Source organism: Drosophila sulfurigaster, chromosome 2L (assembly GCF_023558435.1).
Source record: "Drosophila sulfurigaster albostrigata strain 15112-1811.04 chromosome 2L, ASM2355843v2, whole genome shotgun sequence".
NCBI lineage: Eukaryota > Metazoa > Arthropoda > Insecta > Diptera > Drosophilidae > Drosophila > Drosophila sulfurigaster.
The window spans coordinates 5365528-5392185 of record NC_084881.1 but is presented as its reverse complement, the minus strand read 5'-3'; the positions used below and the strand labels follow the sequence as shown (position 1 = coordinate 5392185).

Here is a 26658-nt window from a genome sequence, read left to right as displayed (position 1 = left end):
ATATTTAAAATCCCTTCTAAAGGAAACAAAAATTAATTTTATTTTAAATAAAAGTACGATAAAATCGTGATAAGACAAGACGTATAAACGATAGGCAGGCATTGCTTCTTCTTCACTTACCGACAAGTGCCGCGATTTGTTGCTCCCTAAAAGAAATTTGTTTTTCGTACGTTCTGCAACAAAAATTGAATTAAAACTTAATTTAGAGAAAAATGCGTGCTAACGCATACGTATTGGCAAACCTAAAAGGCGATGTTAATCATGTCATAGTCAATTCGAGCATTATTTAGTAGACAACTCTAAGTATTGACACATTTTATTTAAATTTCACGTGCTAAATTCAGAAAATATATTTGAGAAATTTGTCGCACAAAAACATTTTCTTCATTCAAACATTGCTGAAGTGGGTGTTGCTACATTCACTTTGTGTTAATCACCAACATGTCAAAAGGAAGAGGAGCAGCTGCAGCACCAGCAACTGGAACTTCTTTGAGGGAATACGCTGCGGCCGAGGATCGTTTGCTTGACTTTTTCTCACCACTGTCCACAGAAGAGGCAGCTGCTGCCCCAGGGCCAACTGACCCATCAGCCGGCACCGATGTTGCTCAACAAAACGAAGTGGATCCCTCCAGAGACAACATGCTGGCCTTCATTTCCGATGACACGGAACTGCACAGTTTGCTGGCCAACTCGGAGAACAGCTTCAAGGGCTTTGATAATGACATGCAGGAGAACGACAGCGGAGGAGGGGATCAAAGTCATGTCTATGGCGTGCACTTGTCCATCGTCAACAGCTCTCCCAAACGTGTCGTTCTCAGTCCCCAGATTACAAGTAAGTTGTAGCCCACTTTTTCCAAGGAACGTAGCATTAATTTGGCTCTTGCAGATGCTCCGCTGACTCTAATGAATGTGAGATCAACCAACGATGAGTATCTGCTAAGCAATGGCATTGGCTCGCACTCGCAGCAGTCGAACGAAGAACAGATGGAGGAGATTGAGGAACAACATGTTATGGAAGATTCGGATGCAGGCTGCGTCATTTATGACAACAATGTAGTGCTCTTGACGGATGACCAGTGCTGCGAAATAATTGTTACACACAGCGTGCATCCCGGAGCCGAGATGGAACGTGCCTATCTAATGGCAGTGGAGGAGGAGCAAGAGCTGAACAATGGCGGTGTTGTCTACAGCAATGCCGAGGATGAGGAGCCCAGCAACGAGGCACACGTGTATCTAAGCGATGCAGCAATGGTGTTGGACCAACAACATCAGCAGCATCAACAGTTGATTCTGGATACAGCAGTCGATGAAGAAACACCTCAAGTTAGCGATTCGTATGTGGATGATATATGTGAAGTGTACGACCATGAATTGGAGGAGCATGACGACGAGTGTGTGGTAGTTGAGCCGCCAAGCAGTTTGCGGATGCAAATGGGACTGCAAGAGATAGCCATTGAAGAACAGCAGGAGCCCGAGGAGCAGCCCACCATTTTGATTGCCAGCGATGGTGTGGAGGATCAGCAGCAAGAACACGAACAGGAACAGGAGCAAGCGGCTGCTGCTGTGCCACATAGCAGCACTACCGAGTTTCCAGTCAGTTCGACGTCGATGCCCAATGGAAGCGACTACGATGATTACGACGATGATGTAGGCACAGCAGAGGAGCAGTCTCCGCCACATCCACGCAAGTATGCGCCGCTGAAGAACACACTCTCTGCGGACGCCATGGATCGTCGGCTGGCAAACATTTGCCAGGCACAGCCACAGATGAGCTTTAGCGAGAAAATGGATAATTGGAACTGTGCTCTGCATTGCGACGTCGTCGAAGATGTAGAAAATTTTGAGGCCGAGTTCGAGCAGCATGAAGCAAAACCCGCTGTGCAGCCAAAGTTCAATGAATTCTATGATAAATTGCGTCAAAGCAACGCCGAACTCACAAGAGATTTAATTCAGCAAACGGCAGCTGGAGAATTAAGTGCCATCGATGCTCACGACACTCCTTATTCCAGTGAAGATGTGGCCATTCACAAACGACCCAACTATAGGCGACTGCTGCAGCATGATGAGCCCATTGTGCTAGACGACGATGATGACGAAGAAGATGACGATGATTGCATCGAGGTGCATGTAACTCCATCTATCAAAACACTAGTCCCTGTGCCTGAGCCGGAGTGTGCGGCTGAGCCAGAAAAGGATTCACAGCCAGAGTCGCAACTAAAAGTGGAAACGCAAATCGAGCAGCACACTCCTGAAAGAGTTGGCTTTAACACAATCCAAACGCAAACTTTGCTGCAGTCTCTGCAAACCAAAGAGACCTCCACAACAGACTTGGGCAGCCAAGAGAAACCGTCTTCGTGTGTGAACAATCAATCAATCGTTCCCGATGAATTGTTGTATCAAGCCATTGTGACTGAGCAGTACACGGAATTGGAGAACAGCAAAAACACTCAACAACCAAGTGTACTGGAACAAAAGCAGCAAGGTAAGATGCATCAATATCTCATATCTCGTTTAAATGCTCTATCTCTGTCTCTATCTTTCTTGTTAAACAGGTCTGGAATATCACAATCACGTGCAGCTCAATGAACAACATGAGTTTTGCAATTATCTCGGGCTCACGGAGCTGGCAACTGCCAATGCGGTGGCAACCGCAATGCGAGAATTGGCCAACAGCAATGTCGGTCGACGATCCTTGCGAGTGCGCACCCAACAACAGCTAGATCGAATGCGCAACGATGTGCGCGGCAAACGGGGCAGGCAGCAAAAGGAGAAACGTGACCCACAGCATCAGGAGGATGAGAAGCAATTAAACAGCGAAAGCTGCAACAGCAGCGTCAGCAGCCATCGCCAACAAAATGTGTCGCTGAGAGGCAAAGAACCCACAGCTCTAGCCAATATTTTTACGGCACCAGCCTACGAAATGCCTTCAGCAAGAATTACGACTCCAAGTCAAGCACTCGAATACTTCTTTCAATCGCCGACAGGTGACGTAGAGCAACAGCCGGTTGCTGGGAAAGCTTTTAGTAGTAACGGCAATGCGCTCTCTTTGGAGGCAGCGTTTGCCAAAGTCTATGCGGCTGCAGCGCCTGCCCAGAATGATCTTCACGAAAGCATGCAAAATCGTTTGCGTCAGGCGCGCGAATCCAAGCCATCGATTTACATTGTCAAGTCCTTGAACAATTCTGCGTCATCTGCCGTCAGTCCAAATGCCTTTGTCCCACCGTCACCTGACCGCCTGAAGTGCAACAAGACACCGATATCTGAGGCAGTGAGTGGGGATGTTGCCACAAAGACGTCCCAACGCAAGTCGCTAAAGAAGACGCCGCAGAAGGCTACGCCGAAACGTCGTCGCACGACTGCCGCTGGACCAGCAACCGCGTCAACTCCACCTGACCGCGAACTAATCACGCGTTCGATGAATTCCAAGATGCTGCGCAATCGCAAGGTGAACATGCTAAAGACCTTCGAGTTGGCCGATTTGCCACAGGCCCGCAACAAGCAACGTCTGAGCGGCGGTTCAACTGGCGCTGCAAAGCGTGTCGCAACAAAGAAAACATCCAAGAAACCGGACTCCTCGCCTGCGCAATATCTACTAGTGGACACCACTGAGCAGCAACAGCAGGCATCGCCAACCAAATCGACAAGGATACCGCGCACTCCAAAGCGAATGCCGCAGAGAACGTCGAGACTGCGGCATGAACAGCAAACAGTCGAATCAAAGTCGTCGAAGCGTAGGTGTCTTCGTGCGAAATCATTGCCAATGGCGTCGAGACTGGACGAACCGGACCGCGTGGCAATTGCCAACGCTGACCTAGGAGCTGTGCCATCTGTGAAGGGTGCGCTGGAAATGCAGAAACCTTTAATGGACACTCATGAATTTATTACGAATCATGTTGTAGTGAGTCCGCCGTTGTTCACTGCAGCAATACGACGTTATGTGAACGCTGTGCGTAGCCCCATGGAGCAGCAACAAGCGCCGGAAGCGAATGAGGAACAAGAAGAGCAACAACATTCACCACCGCTTGAGGGATTCGTTGATAGGACTGGCAGATATTCTCCATTTGCCAAACCTGCATTAATCTATCCCCCAGAGTCATCGCGGCCACGTTCGCCACACTTTTCGCGACGTTCACGTCAAATGGCCGGCACACATGTTGACTTTGAAATGGATAATGTGCGTCAGATGCAAATGGCACCGCCTGGTGCTCTGTTGTCGTTCACCAAGGGCCCAACAACGCTTCGAAACCCGCTGGCGGGCAAAAATGGCAAAGTTCTGTACATGTACTACGAGCTAGAGCAGCTCATTGTATTGCAGGAGCGAATAATCACCTTCTGGAAGTACTCGAAAATCTTTAATGTCCTGCAAAAGCCCAAGCCAGACGATTTAACCACTAATGCCGCAACGTCCCAGCAACACTCGTACAACATATTTGGAGCCAACACAAGTACAACTGGCAACAATAAAAGCACTCGACGCACAACTGGCGTCTCAGATGATCTGGAATCGGATAGTATTGATCAACATTGGGTGTACTTGGGTGGCACTCGGCGCACAACAAATGGTGAGTTTAACATAATGTCACCCAGTTATGCTGCGCTTAAAATAGTTTCATTCGAACGTTAAAAGGAAGACACTGAAATACATTTTGTAATACATACAGTATTGAGATAACAATTGTTATTTTGCAACCATTTTTATTCTGCTATCCATAGGCAGAAGGAGGTATCTCGGTCCCCATTATGTATATATATTCTTGATCAGCGTCAATAGACAATATATTCAGGTCCGTTCGTATGAATACCTTGATCTCAGAGATAGAGCTTGTAATGCCAGCGCGCAGATAAAGTTTGTATCAAATTTCTGACTTGCCCATTTCCGTTCACGCATTCAGTGCTTTAATAACAACTATAGTATTTATTACTCCTGAAAATGTGGCTGCGAACAGATAAAAATTGTAGGAGTTTTTTAAGAAATAATTTTGTATTGGAAAACGCCTTACTACGTGTCCCAGTTGCCTTGGCTGACAATATGGAACATTTTTTACTCTATAGTATATTTTAAATATAGTAAGTACTATGTCAATAGATTAAATATATTCCTCATTATATTTTAGTAGTTTTGAGTTAAATTAATGTGGTATATTTTAAGAATAATACCGCACTGTTTTGCTTTTATTCAAAATCGAACACACCGGACTGAAGATTTCTTACGTGTTTTGGTTCAAATTGAACAGTTGCCATCATGAATCATTCCTATTCTTAATGGAACTTAAGTATTTATAATCATTCTTTTGTTACAATCCTTGACATAAACTTGATTTACTGCTTCTAACAGATGTGGAAGTGGTCATGCCTTACGCAAATCGCCTGTGCGCGCACAATTCAACGCCCGTCTATATTGAAATGCGAAGCCACCAACTGGACCACCACAGACGTGAGAGCATGCTGTTGTCTCTCTACGTAAATGTATATTACTATTGCGAGGAGGAGATGCGTCCCAAATTGCATTCGGTGCATCTGGATGCGGTCAATTGGTGAGCATGAAACGTATTCCAATTCAAATTGCCTCAACTAAAGCATATATCGTTTAATTAGCGATTGGAATCAGGTTATCTACACCTGCATACCAGAGTCACGCTATTTTGTTATGGCTTGGCAGCAGGAGATCGTCATGGGCAAGCCAAGGTCGGGCATCTGCAAATATTCGCTGACGCCGACATTGGATACGCTGGCCAGCATACGTGAGTTCAAACAGCTGCGCCACGAATTAATACATATCGAGTGTTTAATGGAGGATCGATTGATTGGCTATGGGCAGACGCGGATTACCATTTGGGATCATCGCAGCGGCGATACGCTGATGAACTATGATTTGGGCTTCGATCTTGGACATAACCTGGGCGTCATGCATTTCCCCAGCTTCGAAATGGATCAGAGCAGTTTACTCGTCTTGTATCAGCACGTCAAAGAGCAGAATAAGTGGCCGGAGTTGCGGATCATTGCTTGTGAATTATCTCATGCGACACCATCGCACCGATTGCTTCACGTACATCGCCTGCCTTCGCCTCAATTTGATTGTCAACTGGTGGCCATCAATACAGGAGATCACTTGATACTCAAATCACCAACGGACGACGAGATTTGGATTAGTATAACGGATCCCCGGCAGCTAACTTATTTGTCGCCGCAAGGATGCCAACGCTATTACACACGACAAAAGCAACAGGTCATCGTAATGACACCGGAGACGCTGACCGTGGACAGCATTACGAATCATATCCTGCACTTAGCCACACAGCATCAAAGCATGATGAGGATGGCGGCAGCTGACTTGGCTGCCACAACTCGCTGACAGTTAGCACCAGACGAATCCTGTGTACACCAAATATTCCAAAACAAAGATTCAAAACAAAATAACGAAAATTGTCCCGTGTTTTAACTGTAGCTTGGGAGCACTCACGTGAATTTAGATTTTAGTTTGTTAATTTTGAATTGTTTTCCAACTTTTAATGCTTACCAAGATTGTTCTACAAAAAAAAACTTTATCAATATGAATATAACTATGTACGTTTCGCAGATGCTCTTGGAGCATAGTATATATAATCTTCATCATTTATATATTTAGTTAACCACCAAATAGATGTAAAATCCAAGTGTAATTAATATTAGATCATTAAGTCGAGGAGAAATCAATCAAGCTTACGTATATTCTATGTATGTATAACAATCGTTGTTTAGCACACTAGAAAATTGTGAAAACCAGTTGAATTATTTTATAATTTAGATTAAGCTAATGCGTTTCTATTTTTATTTTCTAAAAGAAAAACATGATTTAGGTTAAAATCTAGCATACTGCTAGCTATGTACAATATACAGTAAGTAACTGCTCTTACATTTTTTGGAGTAGAGCGTGTCATATTTAGTTAAAAATTCACAAATCACCAAAAGAAACACGATTAAAACAAAAGCCATTACAAATCATTTGCACATAATTGTTTCCTTGAAAGGTGGGCAATTAAGTTTCCAGCAGTTCTGTTCTATTAAGAAAAGTGAACCCAAGCGAAATGATACACCTATGTACTTAGTACTTGAAATAATGTATTTAAAACGCATATTGGTATATGGACTAATTAATTTCAACTACACTTTCATTCAATCGTTACAAATACAACATTATGAGCTAATTAATGTATATAATTATTAATAATAGCGTTTCTTAGTTTTTTTTTCAATCTTGTTTTGCTATTTTCTAAAGTCTAGTTTATTTACATAAGATATATACTTACTCAAAAGTAAAATTCATCATATAAAAGTTGTGAAATGTTATAAACTACAAAATACTACTATACATGTACAGGTATTGTAGAATCGTATGCATATATAATATCATACGTGTCTGATATAGTACACACACAGCAGTACGGTCCTTTAATTTCATACCGCATAGTCGTTGCTGTTAGGAAGCTGATAACTAGCCTGCGAGCTAATTCTAATCCTTCAATGAACCGTAAATAATTTCAAATTCAAATGCTAAAAATAACTACTACATATATAATTAATAGCGCCAATGGAGCTGATGTGCATCCTCGTGTTGTTGTTGTAGCTGGGTAGATCTTTAAATGATGTTTCTAGCAGAATACACGAATTTCCATATGGATTGTGGAATTGCGAACGAAAGTTACAAAATACATATGCTTATGTGTACACAGTTAGTGAAATGTTTATCGAAAAGCAGTTTATAGGTTTAGGGAATGCCAGAGGGTCCTTGTTAAGTAATCACTACAATTCCTTGTCTGGCTTTTTTCTTTGGCATCGTCGTCATTGTTGCCGCCTCAGATGCGGACGCAGATGCAGACGCAACCGCCGCCGCAGCTGCCGCTGCCGTCTCGTTTTGATGCGCCTCCTTGGCGAGCTGCCATCGCTTGAACTCCACCATTTGCATGAGCCGAACCCGTAGCTGAGGTCGTCGCTGCATGGCATCGGATAGCTTAGCGAATTCCACGCTGTACATAAAGACAACGGGTATGGCAACATCATCAGTGCCATCGCCAGACATAGCGAACATTGGTTGCGTCTCGCCGGAAGAACCTGCTACATTATCACAGACGATTAGCGCCGCGGCGCCCGCTTTTTGTGCTAGTCGGGCCTTGCTCACGAATGTGCAGTCGCCGCGCTCCGCCACCAAAATCTTGCCGCTAATATTTTCGGCATTCAACAGCTTCTCATCGCAAGCGCGTGGGGGACGAGCCCACACAATGTGGCCCTCGACGAACTGTTCACCAACCAGCTCCGGACTGAAGTGCGATGGGCCGGCCATCAGAGCTGTCCAATCCTGTGATTGATCATCCAACGCATAGGCGACGGCCTGTAACCAAAATCAAGATTACTGATTAGCCAAACAGGAAACATTTTATTCCGTTCATATATATGTAATCTAAGAGGCCTTCTCTTTTATTGATTCTATTGGCAGTCCCATTTTGCCACTAGCTTTCGCTTGAACATCTTAAATATCATTTCCATCTCACCATTAATCGAATATCTGCCGAATTGTCTTGGTCATTACGCACCTGCAGCTGCGCCAACTGATTCATGCTCTGCATTTTGGTTAGCTCCAACATTTCCTGCATGAACTGCAAGCCCATTTCACCTTCCTCTTGACTTTTTGCCTGTTGAAGATGTAACGTTAAGGACTAGTAAAAATATGATGATGTATCTAACATCTGTGTTTATAATAGTTAACAAAAATCAAATGGAAACAAATCAAACAAATTAACAAATGCAAACGTAACAAAAAACTTACATTATAGAAACTATGAAACAGTCGCACCTTGCCTTGGCTACGATCGCCTACAGAAACCATTGTGATGCCCATGTCGTAAACAGCTCGCAAATGATCTGCATTGCTTGCTTGAAAGTCCAGAGCACTGAGACGCTTTCCGCTGGTGCTGCGCGGGCACGAACCCGTAATGAAGTTGCGCAATGGTTTGCGTACTTTCTCAGGAAAAAGCTTATTGGAACTGGGGCAGGTGCGCATGAAGTCGAGTACATTGTGCTCGTCCGATTGCCGAAAGCCTGCAGAGTTTATTCTTATTAATCTGACTGACACTGCAGATGCACCTACAATATACTCACTAAACGTCGAGTTCCCGAGTTGCGCAATGGACAATGGCAAAAGATGCGCTTCGGTTGTGAAGACAAATTCATCCACATTGATGATCAAATCCTGTGGCTCCGAGAACAACAGGAACAAATACTTAAATGTCTCAGAAAGCACAAATGAGTCCATGCGATCCTCATGCTTCCCAGTGCGGACATCATTAACGGCCGCGTAGCCACATGAGACTTTGGCATATTGTTGAAGCGTCTTCAGCGCACGCTTTCCCACCTGCAGGTAATGATGATCGCCAGTAGCTCGATACAAGAAGTATGTGGACTCTATGAACTCTGGTCGCAAATGATGCTGACCCCAGTGTATCTGAAAGTCAACGGTCCATGCCTCCGGTATGAGCGTATGCATCTGCATCACCTGGTAAAGCATTTCATGCGTCTGCACAGCCGGCTTTAGATCACCCGAAAGCACCTGCAGACCTGGCCAAAAGGCCAGCAATGAGTCCATAAAATTGCGTGACTTGGCGTGCGGTCTATGCATCAATACGTCCAGTAACATCGGACCCTCGCTGACATACTTCATGACCGCATTATAGTGTCGGTTGAAGCGCGCCAAATATTTGTCATCGCCTAGCAACACATACGACTTGAACAAATACTCGTAGTAGCTATCAATTCCTGCTCCCACGCCGGAATCACGACGAACCCAATCACCTGAGTGCACATTCAGCACGGTGCCCATGAGATCAGAGCCACGATGCCGCAGTTTCCACAAGGCGTCCATTGCGGCATGTGCCCTTACCTCAAAAATGGGATCGCCCGTTAGTCGCGATAATGCCGCAAATTCCAGCAGTATTGTGCCTGCGCATGCTGTGCACGTTTCCCGCGATTTCTTGAGCTGTGGATCCTTCATACCCAGTCGCAGATTGACACGTGCATGGGGAATGCCCGTCGTGGTGTTGAATGCCGGCAACAATCGGTAGCCCAGCTCGCGTGCCATCTCAAGCATTTCACCCTTGTACCAGTGCATCACATCCGCCTGTTTCTGCAGGTACTCTGCCAGAATGTGGGCTGAGAGCAGACCACCAACCATGCGAATGTTGGTCTCGAATACCGACACAATAATATCGCTGTCGAATTGCACATCGCGTATGACCAGCTTGACAGCATGCTCGAATTCAGCAAAGTCGCCAAGCAATACCAATGTGTCCAAAGTGTCCACAAGCGTCATGGAAAAGCTTCAACAAAAGAGACAAATTATCAACATAGAAAGTATTTATACGAAACATTAATTGAATAACAGATAGAATCTAAACGAATGTTATGGTATTAGGACTATACCTTTTAGTACATTGATTTGGTACATTTTTTGTTCATTGGTATTTGCGTTAAATTAAAGTTTCTTTCTTTTTAAACTACAACTTAAGAAGTAATTAAATGTGAATTATGATCAAAATATCAATTAACTAACAGAAAGTTTTATACTGTAGTAATTATATTCCCACACTCGTACCATAAGCTTTATCTATTTTATCATTGGTACATTTATTCTATCGCATTGCATCAGTTAATTTTTCGAAATAAAGTAATGAAATAAATAATTTATTCGAAAATTTTGAATATGATTTTTGAATGTCAGAGAGCGCGTCTAACAGTGTTCTGTAAGTTGCAACAGGCAGCCATAAGTACAATTTATGTAAGTTGATACATTGGACAATTTCATTAAAAAATTTTAATTAAAATTGAAAATGTTCATGTAACAATTGTGAATGTATCTGGCATCTTTAGCTTTTGCTCACTTTAGAAATAACACCTTCTCGACGTGCAATCAAGATTAAATTGATGTATATTTGTTGCTTGCATCTAATCGCAGCAATTATTACTGTAAATTGATTAACGATACTCACTTGCCTAGTATGTCGTCCATGTCGCCACGCGATGGAGTCACGCCTCGATAGCGACCTTTGCAGGACAGCGGCATCAGCTCATCGGCAGGATATGCGTTCGCCATATAAGCATTATATGCATGATAAAACATGTCACGCGACTCCTCGCTGCAATATCAAATGGATGTGAATGGGATTAGAATGTAGTACATGCGAAGTATCTTTAGATTTACCGCAGCTCAGCACGCTCCTTGTGGGACATGTTCTGTGTGGGAATGGTGCTCGCATCGTCGGTCAGCACGCTCACGACCAGCAGAAGCAGCGAGAGAAGAAACTGTGCTATGATAGCCGTTGAAGTCGAGCTCATCTTGTTATTACCTAAAACGAAGGCTGACTAAAGGCGCTAGCTCCAAATGCAGGCAGCAGGCGCTGTTCGTAAATTGGTTTTGGCAGCCACAGTTGCCGTTAGTGGTTGTTGTTGGTGTTAATATTATTGCTTGTTTCGTCTCTCTCTCTCTCTCTCTCTAAATATATATATATTTATATATCGCTTGTGACGTTGACCTTCACTTTGAACGTGTTACTTGTTGTTGTCGCTGTTGTCGTTGCTGCTGGGCATTTGAATTTATCACGGTCTCCGCTTTAGTTGTATAATTCGTTTGTTTTTTAATTTTAAATAAATCCCTCAATTAACACAGAGTATGGACAGCTATATTAAAAATACAAAAAAAAGAGTTTATTATATGTGTATATAATATGTAAGTGTTGAATGTGAGAGAATACACATAAATACATATGTATGTACACTCATACACATGCATAGTTAGTTTTTGGCCTACCAACAGAATATGCACATTCACTTCTATAATGCACTTGTTCATACAATTGTGCGTCAGATTTGGGAGCGTTTCTTCATCAAAGTTGTAACATTGCGACGAAATGTTTAGTTTATTTTTAATCTTGTTTGTGCTGCTCCAATAACAAAACACCACGACTGCAAATCGCCGAAACGCGATCAGGGACCGCCAGCTGCAATTCTGATGCGTATGCTGCTGATACTTAGTATGCACGTATGGTATTCAGTTAAAATGCCATATGGGAGTTAAAGTTGGTTATATGTTAATTCGCTTTGTTGGCAGTTAAATTGGTTTAAAAGGGCAGTTCTTATCAATTCTGCCATAAATTGCAAAAAAAAAAACACTAGGGAACACAGTGACCGCAAGCGTGATTTAAAGATATGCTATTTAAACCCAACAAAATATACCAAATGCAACTCTGGCATGACTACACTGTATTAGGCATGATTACACTATTACTTGCCACACTCCCATGAGAACATGAATAATAAAGGATATCAAAAACTTTATTTAATAAATATACAATTTATTTTGAGAACGTGTAAAACAATGCCGAAAACCAAAAGTTGTATGAAATTGATTTAATGTTTTTTTCTTTTCAATTCTGATGGAAAGTTTGAAAGTGTCATTTTGGCATAGCTAAACTTAAACGGTGTAACCAGCGTATGCAGATGTTGCCGGTGCTGGAAAACGTCTTAGGAACAGCTGGTTTTGCCGCACTTTTAAAGGCCAATATATTCGAATTTTTTGAAAATGGTAAGAATATCTGTCAACATTTAAATAAATAATGACTTTTTTGATAACAGAGACGCAGCCTAGCACCCAGTCAAAGGTTAGGAGTGCGAATCAAAGCAAAGGATTCATTTACGCCCCCATTGCTCAAGAAAAACAAACGTGCATGTCAACAGGAACTGGAGAAGCGGCAGAGTGCTTTGCGCGATGCAACCAACGTTGTTGTCGTTGAGCTACCGCTGCCAATACGCTTCACGGCCAACAGCGAATATGAACAGGCTATTGCCAAGGTGCTGGCACGCAAGTTTAAGGTGCCCATTGCCAACTACGTGCCTGACTATGGTGGCAATCGTTCCCTGGGCGTTCGTCGATCCATTGTGCGACGGGCACTACACGATCCACAAGCTTGCAATGCACTGGTACTCTACACGCCACCCATTTATACGGAGCACGAGCGGATGTCAATGGATGCAAGTAAACTTTTAGTCCACGTTGTGGTCGATCCCATACTTAGCAACGTTTTGCGTCCACATCAACGCGAGGGAGTGCGTTTTATGTACGAGTGTGTGGAGGGAAAACGGGGAAACTTTAATGGCTGCATTATGGCCGATGAAATGGGTCTGGGTAAGACGCTGCAGTGCGTCACACTCACCTGGACGCTGCTTCGTCAGAGTGCTGACTGCAAGCCCACCATATCAAAGGCCATTGTGGTGTCCCCTTCATCGCTGGTCAAAAACTGGGAGAAGGAGTTTACCAAGTGGCTGCACGGTCGCATGCATTGTTTGGCCATGGAGGGAGGCTCCAAAGAGGAAACAACGCGAGCTCTCGAACAGTTCGCCATGAATACGGCAACCAGATGTGGAACTCCAGTACTTTTGATCAGCTATGAGACATTTCGTCTGTATGCGCACATTCTGTGCAAGACCGAGGTAGGCATGGTCATCTGTGATGAAGGGCATCGGTTGAAAAACAGCGACAATCTCACCTACCAAGCTCTGATGGGTCTCAAGACCAAACGACGGGTTCTTCTCTCCGGCACGCCTATTCAAAATGATCTAACCGAATACTTTAGTTTGGTCAACTTTGTTAATCCAGAGATGCTGGGCACAGCCTCGGATTTCAAGCGTAACTTCGAAAACTCCATATTGCGTGGTCAGAATGCAGACTCCTCGGATGCAGAGCGAGAGCGAGCGTTACAGAAGACACAGGAGCTGATCGGTCTCGTCAATCAGTGCATCATTCGTCGCACCAACCAAATTCTAACCAAATATCTGCCCGTCAAGTTTGAAATGGTCGTGTGTGCGAAGCTAACAGCAGTTCAGCTTCAGCTCTACACTAACTTTCTTAAATCTGATCAAGTGCGGCGCAATCTGGCGGGTAAGTAAATTGATATTGTTAGCAGATGAATGAAATCTCTACTAATTAGCTTATAATGCAGATTGCAATGAGAAAACTTCGTTGACGGCTCTAGCCGACATCACCACGCTGAAGAAGCTTTGCAATCATCCAGATCTTATCTATGAAAAGCTAGTTGCACGCGAAAAAGGTTTTGAGCATTCGCAGAATGTGCTGCCCACAAATTACAAGCCCAAGTAAGCTATTTAGAATTTCCGAAGTCGAAACTTCATATAATCGGATTAAATTTTTGCAGCGACATTAATCCGGAGTTGAGTGGCAAGTTTGTTCTGTTGGACTTTATGTTGGCATCGATACGTGCGAACAGCGATGACAAGGTCGTGCTCATCTCAAACTACACGCAGACCTTGGATCTGTTTGAGCAGCTGGCACGAAAACGTCGATACACTTATGTGCGGCTGGATGGTAGCATGACAATCAAGAAACGCTCCAAAGTGGTGGATAGATTCAATGATCCCAGCTCGGACTGCTTTCTCTTTATGCTCAGCAGCAAGGCCGGCGGTTGTGGTTTAAATTTGATTGGCGCCAATCGATTGTTCATGTTTGATCCCGACTGGAATCCAGCCAACGATGAACAAGCAATGGCTCGAGTGTGGCGCGATGGTCAGAAAAAGCCCTGTTATATCTATCGGCTGGTGGCTGTAAGTTTGATCTTTTGTCAATAGACAGTTGCATTATAGTCTTGCATTTATATACTTGTAGAGTGGATCCATTGAGGAGAAGATTTTGCAGCGGCAGACGCATAAGAAATCTTTGTCTAGCACAATTATAGACAATAAAGATTCAGAGGAAAAGCACTTTACGCGCGATGATCTCAAAGATTTGTTTAGCTTCGAGGCTAACGTTCTCTCTGACACACACAACAAGTGAGTGAATCTTGGAGTTGGATTTTTTTCATAACTATAATTTGATTATACATTTCCCCTAGATTAAAATGCAAACGCTGTTTCCAGGATGTGCAAAGACAGCCACCACCGGACAACACGGATTGCACGTCGCATTTGTCGCAATGGTTTCACTGCTCCAACAATCGTGGTCTGCCTGACAGCGTGCTCTCTCAATCATGGACAGCAAGCAAATGTGTTTCATTTGTCTTCCATCATCGTTCCCAGGGAGAGGCCAAGTCGACTGCACTCAATATAACGGAAGAAGAACATGATGAGCAACAGCCATCGACAAGCCGCAAACACAAGAAGCCATCAATTATTAGTGATGATGAGGATGATAAAGACTTTGACCCGAATAAGAGTAGCGACGAAGATTTCATGGGATTTTAGGTTAATTTAAAAATAATTTATTGTATTTTGCATTAGCGGAACCTGATTTAGACTTTGTTGTAGGCTAACCTAAAGCTAATTATCTTATTAATTTGTTAACAATTAACCTAATATACATGTAAATACGTACGTAAGTAGTTTAACATTTAAAATATGGAACCCACAGCACAGCAGCACTAAGCACTCAGATTTTGACTTTCCATAAACACAACTACAAGCGCCTAAAACAGCTTAACCTAAAGCATAATTTGGATTTATAAAAAACCTGTTTAATGCATACAGCTGACATGCTTATGCATACATATATCTATATATTATCTTATATAAATAGTATACCAACGCAGTGTTAACACAGTCAATCGAACACTTTTGTATATGAATGGTAGTTAAACGTCAATAATCTTATGTTCCAACTCTACCCAGACGTTGCTTTTCTCTGGAGGCTTCTGCAATGGCGATGGCTGTTGTTGCAACTCGAAGAGAAATCCCCTAATGCTCTGGTAGTAACTTTAAATAAAAGATAAGAGAAAAGACATTATCAGAATATTGAAGAACGTCATTAGAGCCTAATCTTTTTTTTCTTTCATGACACATAACAAGCATATATGTATTTCAGTCAGTGCTTAAAAATCGCACAAAGCAGTTGTAGTATGTTCATGGGTTAATGCTTTAACATGACTACCAAGGTATACAAATGCTTGACCTTGTTCAATTAATTTTGTCCATGTTTAAGTGGGCGTCAAAGCTCATATTTTCTAACTATATAAGTAGGAAGAATATAATCTAATTAGCCTTAATTATGTTTTATGCTTATGTACATACATATTTGAAGCGTTACTATTTTTAGAATAGAGAGCACTTACCCATCCACTATCCAGGTGTCGTTGTGTGAGCCACCCGGGAGTTCAATCATACGCTTCTGTTCGCTACCACATTTGGTATACAAGGCACGCATCATGCGCGGTGGCACTAAGTTGTCCGCAAGGCCCGATATAAATAGAAAAGGTACCGAGCACTTGCTTATCTTGTTGAGTGAATGATACTGAAAGAGTATTGCGAGATTGTAATTCAATTAAAATTAATTTGGTACAAAATCTGCTTGATGACTCACCTTATTTTTATACAATAGATTTGGTATATATTTCACAGATGGATGCACCAGCTCCACAGCCATTTCACGTATGCTGGTGAACGTATTTTCCACAATGGCGCACATCAGCTTCTGACCATAAACAGTGTCGGCGGCCACGTCAATTACAACAGCACCGCCCAGCGAACGACCAAAGAGTATCAGCTGCGAGTGATCCAAATCGTGGCGAGTGTGCAAATAATCAATTGCAGCACGTGCATCTGTAACTAAACCACGTTCGGAAGGCACTCCAGTAGAGAGGCCATAGCCACGGTACTCAACCATAAGAATGTTGCAATGTAGATGATGATAGATTCCCCAAACCTACGAAATTTAATACATTTTAAATTTTGGTGGATATTTCCAATGATTATTTCACACTCTGCTTACATTCTGCATTCGATGTCCCATGTTGCCAGCGTTGCCGTGAAAATAGAGCAATGTGGGCACTGACTTGCAACGCTCTTCCGGCTGGCTGATCCAGAAGGCATGCAGAGTCACGTCATCGGGCGTCTTAATACTAACGGTCAGATGTGGCAGATTGTGCATTGTTGGTATTGGGATGTAAATACGAGAGTTAGTTGGCAAGTCGGGATGATACAAGAGCAGGTCTTGTGCATGGTAGAAAATAACTGAAAGTAATACAGTAATAAACTGTTAGTAACTGACGTTTCTATTGCATTACATACGTACGTAATAGAATCGCTACAAAAAGCGTTAGCGTCATGTAACCCCCATAAAAATAGTAGAAAATAAAAAACAGTAGAAATGCGCCCAAAATGCCCACGCCGACTCCACGCGATTTGGGCAGTGCAATGCCCACTTCTTTCATGTTTAATACGTGCGTGCGTACGTATCAACAATCGCTACATGCTGCTATTCCCGCATTTATAATTGTAATAAACACATCTATTTCAAGAAATTGTTGCTTGGATCGAAAACTTATATGTAGTTAGAGTATTTATCACGAGACTGCCAACTCGTTGCTGTTCCCTTTGACAGTCCGGCAACCTTCAAAACCAAACAACAGCTGAATGTTATCGGAAACAGGTGTGATGTGAAGTGATGGTATCGATAAATAAGTACAAGCAACCCAGCAGATTCGATAACGCTCCACCAAAATACAACTCTGCTTAAAACAAAATGGCGTATTTTTTACTGCAATAGACCCAAGACGACGTGAACATCTTTTGTGTGGTTGAAAACTACATTTAAAAACAAGTGACTCACTTTAAAGATCAACATAAACATTTGCCAAAACCGTTAACAAGTGTATTGCATGTTTAATGAGCGCTGCAAGGCAACTCTGTGTGCTACCACGAAAATATAATGAGCCAGGTAAGTAGGCCTTGAAAAGTTGTGACAGTGAACGTCGTGTACGAGAAAAAAAATAACAAGAAAACTATGAAATTTTGCTATCATTCGAAACAAGGCGATATTAATCAGTTGAATTCTAGTCATTGTGTGAGTATTATTTTGAGAAACTACGTGTAAAATCCGAATTCCAAGCTTATTTCGTGGGTGTGGCAGGCACCACCACAAAGAGACGACCCAAGAGGTGACTTCCCCCCCGTTTGAGACTCCCGTCACTTTGCAACGCGATTGAATCGCTATAAAAAGGCGACTTCTTCACTAATAGTGCTGAAATATACTAATTCGAAGGGTGTTTCACAGTTTTCTCAACGTCAACCGATGCCCGAAGCTTCAACGTGGCAGACAGTGTTAAATTTGTGGAATTTGATTGGGTACCCATTTTCGTAATTTTCGTTTGAATTTGGGTATTTCGGTTTGTTTTCATCGAATGCCGCATCGAAAATGCACTAAAATGCATCATTTTCTCATAATTCTAGTGGCAATAGAAAATTTTCATCGATTACGTAATCATATTTTGCGAGGTGCAAAGTTTTCCTCGTGCTCAAATCCATGGAATTTTCGCCTATTTCCAAAGGGTTTCTGCCCGCCAAAAGTCAACCGACCAAGAATTTTCTATGTTTTCATAATTTTTTTGTATAAAAATATGTTTTAAACAATTCTTACCTTGCAGTCGGTGCATTGAATCAATTGTTTTGAGGGTTTTGTCCCAGAAATCACTAGTAGAACTATAAGAACATTGTATTTTTGAGGTATTTCTTGATATTTCTAGCGAGGATTGCGTGAGGAGTGTTATTTTTCGATTTTCTGTTTACTGCGCCTGCGTACCAAGAGAAGATTTGATGTCTATTTGCAATTGCAATTTCCATCGAAATTATTTGTTTAAAACCTTAAAAGTGCCATGTCTGGAGAGGATTGGCCGTGTAACAGCGATATACAGCTCAGTTAAATGCTGGAATATATGTCATTCGATTTATTCGCGTCTCTGATCGCGCCATTCATTCAAATATGAGGGAATAACGGCTTAGTAAGATATTCTAAGCATTCCTTTGAGTTCTGGGCAGGATTAGGCACGGATTGGTGATCATGTGGCCTTAAGAAAATGTGTCCCTTTACAATTCACCTTATTTGATTTGTGGATAAATCAATTTAATTGTATAAAAGTATGACAACCAATGCATTTAAAGATTAGCGAGAAGATGCACTCCATGAATGCTGGCGAGGATCTAGTTTAATCGAACTATGTCAAGTAAAGAATGAATTATCGAATGAATCTAACTATTGAATGCCGATCGCAGAGTTAAAGAAATTGTCGATTCTGGACCGGATTAGAAGCTAAATCTAAACAATTTTAATTTGTATATGGGGATGCGTTTGTATCGTGCTCAAAGTGGCGTACGGCAAAACGAATGGATCCGTTAAAGATAAATAATAGGATCGAGTTTAAGTTCTCAACAAATTCGTAGCATGTTTATTGTCTACTCACAGATTGTGTTACCCGTATTTCTTGTAAACATTTCTAAAAAATTATTTTCTTTTGCAATTTAGGTTGAGAATGTGTGATCTTATTGTTATTTGGTATTATTATCATAATCATTCTTATTAATCTTATGCCAGGCACTCAATGAATCGTCGCATAGTATAGGCTCAGACGAACAAGATGACACACGCGAAGATGCCAGTGGTAGTGGCAGCGGAAGTGGCAGTGGCTCCTCTGGTTCCGACTCTGATTCGGACAGTTCCTCAGGTAATTCAAGTGATGGACGCAGCTCCCCGGAGCCGACAGTTACCAAACCAACGGTGGCTAGTCTTCCACCAACAGCATTGGCCGCTCAAGCGGATAATAAAACATCAACAACAAATGGCTTTACGGATGGTCATGAGGACGAGAGTTCCAGCGGCGATTCCAGTACCAGTGACTCCGACTCTGAGGCAGAGGTTGGAGGCGAACCTGACAGAACAAATAACAACAATAGTAAATTACACACGAGCAATAGCAGCAGCTCCTCCGGCACCTCGGCTGCAACACTGCCTAAAGCAGCCGATGAGGATGAAGATGATGATGACGATGAGGAAGATGAGGATGATGATGAGCAGCAGCATTTGCCGCAACAAGCACAATTACAGGCACAGGCAGCCTCCGGCAGCGAAGCAAGTGCCGATGAAGATGCCAGTGAAAGTTCTGCCAATGCATCGCCCTCGTCCTCCAGCAGTAGTAGCAGCAGCGTAAGTTGATATCGGTTTACAGTTCATGAAAAAATTAAGAAAATATTTCGATAACCTGGCAGGAGGATGAAGAGGATGATTACAGACCTAAGCGATCCACGCGACAACCGCGCAAAGCGCCGCCAGCTTCGGCTGATAAGTCAAAACGCCCTCAGCCTGTCAAAAAGAAGAAGAAGCAAAAGTGAGTTGCTCATTTTCCAAGTTACGAACTAGTTGAACTCTTTCTAATTGCTTTTGTTAATCATGTGTCTTTTCACTTACCCAGCTGGGACTCTGATGAGAGTGATGAAAGCGATGACGCTGACAGCGATGAGGCGCCGTTTGCCGCACAAAAGCGAAAGTGCAATGCCCGCTCTGGCGGCTCCAAACAGTCACAACAGCAGCAGCGCCGGCGCGTAAAGTCATTCAGCTCAGAGGATAGTGACGATGATGATCCCAGCAAACGGTTGGTTAACTTACTTGCAATAGTTTCAAAAACGCAAATGACCATTGATATTTTCTATTTCAAAAGCAGTTGTGCCACGCGTCGCACCGCCGCCGCAGTTAGTTACAAAGAGGCTTCTGAGGATGAAGCCACAGACTCTGAGGATCTACTGGAGCTCGAGTATGATGAGACGCAAGTGGCGGCAAATGCAGCTGCCGCTGAGGAGGAGGAGAAATGCGAGACTATCGAACGCATTTTAGCGCAGCGCGTTGGCAAAAAAGCCTGCACTGGAAATCAAACAACTATATACGCCATTGAGGAAAACGGCTGCGATCCAAATGAAGGCATTGATGACTCATCAGAGTCTGAGGTACAATACCTCATTAAATGGAAGGGTTGGAGCTACATACACAATACCTGGGAGTCGGAGATGACGCTGCGTGAAATGAAGGCAAAAGGTATGAAAAAACTGGATAATTTCATTAAGAAAGAAGAGGAAACGGCTTGCTGGCGTCGATATGCTGGACCCGAGGATATCGATTACTTTGAGTGTCAGTTGGAGTTGCAGCACGATTTGTTGAAATCCTACAACAATGTGGATCGCATCATTGCACGCGGCACGAAACCCGACGATGGCAGCGAAGAGTATCTATGCAAATGGCAATCATTACCATATGCGGAGTCCACATGGGAGGACGCAACACTTGTGCTACGCAAATGGCTACGATGTGTGGAGCAGTTTACCGACAGAGAAAGCTCCAAGTGTACGCCATCGCGGCACTGCCGTGTAATTAAGTATCGCCCGAAGTTCTCACGTATTAAGGGGCAACCGGAGTTTCTGGTGGATGGTTTAACATTGCGGGACTATCAAATGGATGGTCTCAACTGGCTGTTGCACTCGTGGTGCAAGGAAAATTCGGTGATTCTGGCCGATGAAATGGGTCTTGGAAAGACCATACAAACAATATGTTTTCTTTATGCACTCTTTAAGCTGCATCATCTGTATGGTCCTTTTCTGTGCGTGGTTCCGCTTAGTACTATGACCGCCTGGCAGCGGGAATTCGATTTGTGGGCACCCGACATGAATGTCGTTACGTATCTAGGCGATGTGAAGTCCCGTGAGCTAATACAGCAGTATGAGTGGCAGTTCGAGGGCTCAAAAAGACTGAAATTCAATTGCATACTGACTACCTACGAGATAGTCTTGAAGGATAAACAATTTCTGGGCACGCTGCAGTGGGCAGCATTGCTCGTGGATGAAGCGCATCGTCTAAAAAACGATGATTCGCTACTCTATAAGTCACTCAAGGAGTTTGATACGAATCATCGTCTGCTGATTACGGGAACACCACTGCAAAACTCACTAAAGGAATTGTGGGCTCTACTGCACTTCATAATGCCCGAAAAATTCGATACTTGGGAAAACTTTGAGGTGCAACATGGCAATGCCGAGGACAAGGGGTATACTCGTCTGCATCAGCAGTTAGAGCCATATATTCTGAGGCGCGTAAAGAAAGATGTGGAGAAATCGTTACCTGCCAAAGTTGAGCAAATTTTACGTGTTGAGATGACATCATTGCAGAAACAGTATTATAAGTGGATACTCACCAAAAATTTCGATGCCCTGCGCAAGGGAAAACGCGGATCCACCTCCACTTTTCTAAATATTGTAATTGAGCTGAAGAAGTGCTGCAATCATGCTGCCCTTATACGACCCTCAGAGTTTGAGTTGCTCGGTCTGCAGCAGGATGAAGCCCTACAGATGCTGCTCAAGGGCTCTGGCAAGCTGGTGCTGTTGGATAAACTGTTGTGTCGCCTTAAGGAGACTGGCCATCGAGTGCTTATTTTCTCACAGATGGTGCGTATGCTTGACGTACTAGCTGATTATCTGCAGAAACGCCACTTTTCATTTCAACGCTTGGATGGCAGTATTAAAGGGGAGATGAGACGCCAGGCATTGGATCACTTTAACGCCGAGGGTAGTCAGGATTTTTGCTTTCTGCTATCGACACGTGCAGGTGGTTTAGGTATTAATTTGGCCACTGCAGATACAGTCATTATATTCGATTCGGATTGGAATCCACAGAATGACTTGCAGGCGCAGGCGCGTGCCCATCGCATTGGCCAAAAGAATCAAGTAAACATATATCGTCTTGTAACTGCCCGATCGGTTGAGGAACAAATTGTCGAGCGAGCCAAACAGAAAATGGTCCTTGATCATTTAGTAATACAACGTATGGATACCACGGGTAGAACAGTGCTTGATAAGAGCGGCAATGGTCATTCGTCAAACTCAAATCCGTTTAACAAGGATGACTTGTCAGCCATTCTCAAATTCGGAGCCGAGGAACTTTTTAAGGACGAGCAGGAGCATGAGGAAGAGCTTGTTTGCGATATTGATGAAATTCTGCGCCGTGCTGAGACTCGCAACGAAGATCCTGAAATGCCTGGTGATGATTTACTTTCTGCGTTCAAGGTGGCCAGTATCGCTGCTTTTCAAGAGGATGAGCCAAGCGAATCGACGAGTAAAGATCAACAGGCTAATGACGAGGAGGACGACAGCAAAGACTGGGACGATATAATACCTGAAGGCTTTCGAAAGGTTATTGAGGATCAGGAACGCGCCAAAGAAATGGAGGACTTGTACCTGCCGCCGCGTCGCAAAACGACTGCGGCTAATAAAAGCGATGCTGGAAAACGAGGCCTGGCTAAGGGTGCCGCACGCTCCAAGGGTGATGATTCTGCCGATTCAGACTATGAGCTAGGTTCAGATGCCAGTGCCGGTGGCGGCGAAGATGGCAGCAGACAACGGAAGCGTGGTCGTCCAGCAATGAAGGAGAAAATTATTGGTTTTAGTGATGCCGAGCTGCGTCGCTTCATTCGCAGTTACAAGAAGTTTCCTGCGCCGTTGATGCGTCTGGAGGCAATTGCCTGCGATGCAGAGCTGCAAGAGAAGCCACTGGCTGAACTGAAGCGTATTGGTGAGATGCTGCACGATCGTTGCGTACAGTTCCTTAACGAACACAAGGAGGAAGAAACCAAGACTGTAAAGGAAGAAGAGCTCCAGCAGCAGGGCAACAAGCAGCGACGACCACGCGCGACCTACTCGATCAAACTGGGAGGCGTTTCATTTAATGCCAAAACCCTGCTCTCTTGCGAGGAGGAGTTGCAGCCACTTAATGAGCTAATGCCCAGTTCAGCGCAGGAACGACAACAATGGGTATTTAATATAAAAACCCGTTCACCCAATTTCGATGTAGAGTGGGGCACTGAAGAGGATACCGCTTTGCTGCGTGGAATTTATCAATATGGAATTGGTTCCTGGGAACAGATGAAACTGGATCCAACGCTTAAGCTCAGTGAAAAAATACTGCTCAATGACACACGTAAGCCGCAAACCAAGCACTTGCAATCCAGAGCTGAATACCTGCTGAAGATTATCAAAAAGAATGTGGAACTGACTAAAGGTGAACAAAGACGTCAACGTCGTCCGCGTAAAATGAAAACAAGCGTTAGCTTGAACACGACAGCGGTCAGCACGCCAGAGCGTAAAGATGGCACCATTGACGATGGCAGTTCCACGTTACCTGGCGAAAACAGTTCCAGAACCGCAGCAGATGGTGCCAGCCTCGTTGCCTCCCCAGTCGCATCTTCTGCAACGGCGGAACATACCAGTGGACAAAAAAAGGAAAAATCAAAGACGCGGAGCAAGAAAACGAGCGCTTCTGACAATAATGGCAACAAACCAATGCACTTTACAGCCAATAATGAGCCACGAGCCTTGGAAGTTCTGGGCGATTTAGATCCAAGTATCTTCAATGAATGCAAGGAAAAAATGCGACCGGTTAAAAAAGCTTTGAAGGCTTTAGATCAGCCCGATCTCAGCCTGTCGCAACAGGATCAGTTGCAGCAGACACGCGACTGTCTATTGCAAATTGGACGCCAAATTGACGTATGCTTGCAACCTTATGGGGAATCCGAGAAGAAGGAATGGCGTAGCAATCTATGGTATTTTGTGTCCAAATTCACAGAGCTGGATGCAAAGCGTCTATTTAAGATTTACAAGCATGCACTAAAACAACAAACGCAGCCGGAAACTCCAATGGATACAACAAATTCAATAAGCCCTGAAAGTGGACGTTCTAGACGTTCACGGGCAGAAAACGGTGCCACTGTTGATAAGGAGAAGGAACGAGACAAGAGCGGTAAAAAAAAGAAAAAGGACAAAGATAAAGAGCGCGAGTCACGCTACTCTGGTGCTGGCTGTGACGATAAATCAAATCGTCGCTTCACCAACGAGTCGCCAATGAAAAGGAAGCGCGATGAGAACGATGCTGAAGCCAGCAGCTTGGGCATGACCAACACTGGCATCAGCGACAACCTCAAATCTATGTCTTTTAAGCGGCTTAACATGGATGCAGCTACATCGTCGCGGCACGGTAGTCACGAAGATCAGCGCAAAAAAGCATCATAGAGGCGACGATTACTATGTTAGCGCAGGTGGTGGAGCTCCTAGTGGATATGAAGGAAATAGTGCTCGACGTGGAGGGCCTAATTCGCCATCGGGTATAGGCAGCAGTCGGCGTTTTGATCAACAACCTGTGCCATCGGGCTATTCTTCCGAAATGGATCGTTGGCATACTCGTGATCGGTATGTAAAAAGTTCATATCAATTTATATAATTAATAAGCTCACCACCATTTAACATAGCTACAACTTTGATTACAAAAGGGAGCGATATGATACATTGTACCAGCGCAGTGGAGGAGGTGGAAGTGCTGCCAGTAGTGGTTACCATCGTGATCATCGCGAACGCGATCGTGAGCGACGGCCTGACAAGCGTAGGTAAGTAGTGTCATATTTCGAAAATACAAAGTTAATATTTGGAAGTTGTCATTTAATTCGTTATTATAGAAGTTTAAATCCAAAGTTGGCTAATTGATTTCAATTTCTTACTATAGATACCCTTCCGCCCTACCGCCACATGCATACTCAAGCCATTACCTGCCGCCTAATTATTATTTGCCGAACAATATGGTGCCTGGACTGCCGCCGCCGCCTCAAGGATATCGGGGAGAACCGCGTCCATATCCTGTGATGCCTCGCGACTATCCTCCTGATTATAGACGCAGTGAATATGAACGTCGCACGCAGACGTGAGGAGCATCTGTTGCCAGAAATTGTATATACAGACATATAGGTTAGTTTTAAGTTTGGCTGTGGTGTCTTGTGTCAGACGCTACTAATCTTTCCGTAACGATCTTGGCACAATGCATGAGCAACATTTACACACACTCATACACACAAGATACAATAACACGACACAGAACAACAAACATATACAGTTTAGGTATAATACATATATAGCTAAACATATGTGCAAGTAATATATAGCAGCTATTTATAAATTGAACTGTAAATTTAAATTATATATAAACCGTATATTTTGTTCATGGGGGCGTTTCAGGCGCTCAACAAAAAGAGATCGAAACAACACAAATTACGTAAAGTAGGTAATTTTACAATTTCCCTTGTATAAACCGTAGTTTTAGGTTTTGTTCATGGCAATTTTTATACTGTACAGAAAATTACCGGCGAATGCCAATTTAATAAGTCTTTTGAAAGCTTTTAAAATAACAACAAATTCTCACTAAATTAATAAACGCAAACAATGAATGATTCGATTATGTTTAAATATTAAACAAAGAAAAAATAAATATCATAAATGAAATGAAAGAAAATATAAGAATTCGTTTCTATGTCTGTGCTTGAGCACTTTTATATACCATATATAGAGTTACAGCCCTGGGAGACGAGTATGTAAATTAGCTAATATTAATATGTAGAAATAAGTATATATAACATATGTTGTAGTATCTGAAGTCTATAAATATGTATGTATATCATTAAATTATAAAATGCATTATGTACAACGTTTAATTTTTATTTGCGGAAGGGATGGCCAAAAACCTACTTTCGGTATATGAAATTAAAATTTGGAAAATAGGATATATGGGGTTCGTGCCCTGCTAACATGCTAAACACCTAGCCATAACAAAGTTTAGATATTTGTCACGCCCAAACCCAAGTTTAAAGCAGTACACAGTGTGTACTACACACAATAATTATAGTCTTTAAAATTCCTAAGTATAGTTCATGTAAAAGTTTGAAGTTATTCAAGCAATCGTTTTATAAGGAAAAAAAGGCTGCAAATGATATAGCCCCACTGTTT

The 26658-nt window shown here is 43.1% G+C and overlaps 5 protein-coding genes across 6 annotated transcripts; 3 read left to right on the top strand and 2 right to left on the bottom strand.

Annotated features, from left to right (window-relative positions):
* The first annotated feature begins 193 nt into the window (after nt 1–193).
* On the top strand, nt 194–6603 carry LOC133842054 (uncharacterized). Its single transcript, XM_062274965.1, has 5 exons — nt 194–832; nt 887–2482; nt 2553–4562; nt 5336–5534; nt 5596–6603. The coding sequence occupies exons 1-5, from the start codon at nt 442–444 to the stop codon at nt 6350–6352; spliced, it is 4953 nt and encodes a 1650-aa protein (XP_062130949.1). The 5' UTR covers nt 194–441; the 3' UTR covers nt 6353–6603.
* A 1092-nt stretch (nt 6604–7695) lies between these two features.
* Nucleotides 7696–12168, bottom strand: LOC133842064 (ER degradation-enhancing alpha-mannosidase-like protein 3). 2 transcript variants are annotated; one of them, XM_062274977.1, is made up of 7 exons: nt 11834–12168; nt 11228–11703; nt 11016–11162; nt 9133–10346; nt 8801–9072; nt 8526–8666; nt 7696–8365 (listed from the first exon to the last, which is right to left on the bottom strand). In XM_062274977.1, exons 2-7 carry the CDS (start codon nt 11359–11361, stop codon nt 7769–7771), a joined length of 2505 nt encoding a protein of 834 aa, XP_062130961.1. In that variant the 5' UTR covers nt 11362–11703; nt 11834–12168; the 3' UTR covers nt 7696–7768. The 2 variants fall into 2 exon arrangements, with proteins under 2 accessions (XP_062130961.1, XP_062130969.1); XM_062274985.1 differs by having other exon boundaries at nt 8568–8666; nt 11834–12166.
* A 169-nt stretch (nt 12169–12337) lies between these two features.
* On the top strand, nt 12338–15405 carry LOC133842078 (DNA repair and recombination protein RAD54-like). Its single transcript, XM_062274997.1, has 6 exons — nt 12338–12607; nt 12658–13960; nt 14022–14175; nt 14235–14640; nt 14702–14865; nt 14928–15405. The coding sequence occupies exons 1-6, from the start codon at nt 12605–12607 to the stop codon at nt 15274–15276; spliced, it is 2379 nt and encodes a 792-aa protein (XP_062130981.1). The 5' UTR covers nt 12338–12604; the 3' UTR covers nt 15277–15405.
* LOC133842103 (protein ABHD13) lies at nt 15271–17401 on the bottom strand. Its single transcript, XM_062275028.1, has 5 exons — nt 17099–17401; nt 16796–17037; nt 16388–16729; nt 16140–16318; nt 15271–15783 (listed from the first exon to the last, which is right to left on the bottom strand). The coding sequence occupies exons 1-5, from the start codon at nt 17235–17237 to the stop codon at nt 15663–15665; spliced, it is 1023 nt and encodes a 340-aa protein (XP_062131012.1). The 5' UTR covers nt 17238–17401; the 3' UTR covers nt 15271–15662.
* Nucleotides 17402–17554: 153 nt separating this feature from the next.
* Nucleotides 17555–26359, top strand: LOC133842049 (chromodomain-helicase-DNA-binding protein 1). Its single transcript, XM_062274953.1, is given in 8 exon segments — nt 17555–17743; nt 19394–20002; nt 20065–20183; nt 20268–20447; nt 20517–24885; nt 24887–25077; nt 25137–25271; nt 25388–26359. Coding segments are annotated over 8 exon segments (5811 nt in total). The 5' UTR covers nt 17555–17734; the 3' UTR covers nt 25587–26359.
* The last annotated feature ends 299 nt before the right edge of the window (nt 26360–26658 follow it).

Excerpts from the sequence above, each read along its gene's own strand:
- LOC133842054 (XM_062274965.1), top strand. The coding sequence starts at position 442 with ATGTCAAAAGGAAGAGGAGCAGCTGCAGCACCAGCAACTGGAACTTCT. Across the intron at positions 2,483-2,552 it reads ACTGGAACAAAAGCAGCAAG|GTCTGGAATATCACAATCAC; the intron begins GTAAGATGCATC and ends CTTGTTAAACAG. Across the intron at positions 4,563-5,335 it reads CACTCGGCGCACAACAAATG|ATGTGGAAGTGGTCATGCCT; the intron begins GTGAGTTTAACA and ends TGCTTCTAACAG.
- LOC133842064 (XM_062274977.1), bottom strand. The coding sequence starts at position 11,361 with ATGAGCTCGACTTCAACGGCTATCATAGCACAGTTTCTTCTCTCGCTG. Across the intron at positions 11,163-11,227 it reads AAGGAGCGTGCTGAGCTGCG|CGAGGAGTCGCGTGACATGT; the intron begins GTAAATCTAAAG and ends TTGATATTGCAG. Across the intron at positions 9,073-9,132 it reads ACTCGGGAACTCGACGTTTA|GCTTTCGGCAATCGGACGAG; the intron begins GTGAGTATATTG and ends TAAACTCTGCAG.
- LOC133842078 (XM_062274997.1), top strand. Across the intron at positions 14,176-14,234 it reads CCCACAAATTACAAGCCCAA|CGACATTAATCCGGAGTTGA; the intron begins GTAAGCTATTTA and ends AAATTTTTGCAG. Across the intron at positions 14,866-14,927 it reads CTCTCTGACACACACAACAA|ATTAAAATGCAAACGCTGTT; the intron begins GTGAGTGAATCT and ends CATTTCCCCTAG.
- LOC133842103 (XM_062275028.1), bottom strand. The coding sequence starts at position 17,237 with ATGAAAGAAGTGGGCATTGCACTGCCCAAATCGCGTGGAGTCGGCGTG. Across the intron at positions 17,038-17,098 it reads TTTTGTAGCGATTCTATTAC|TTATTTTCTACCATGCACAA; the intron begins GTACGTATGTAA and ends TATTACTTTCAG. Across the intron at positions 15,784-16,139 it reads GACACCTGGATAGTGGATGG|TTACTACCAGAGCATTAGGG; the intron begins GTAAGTGCTCTC and ends TTTTATTTAAAG.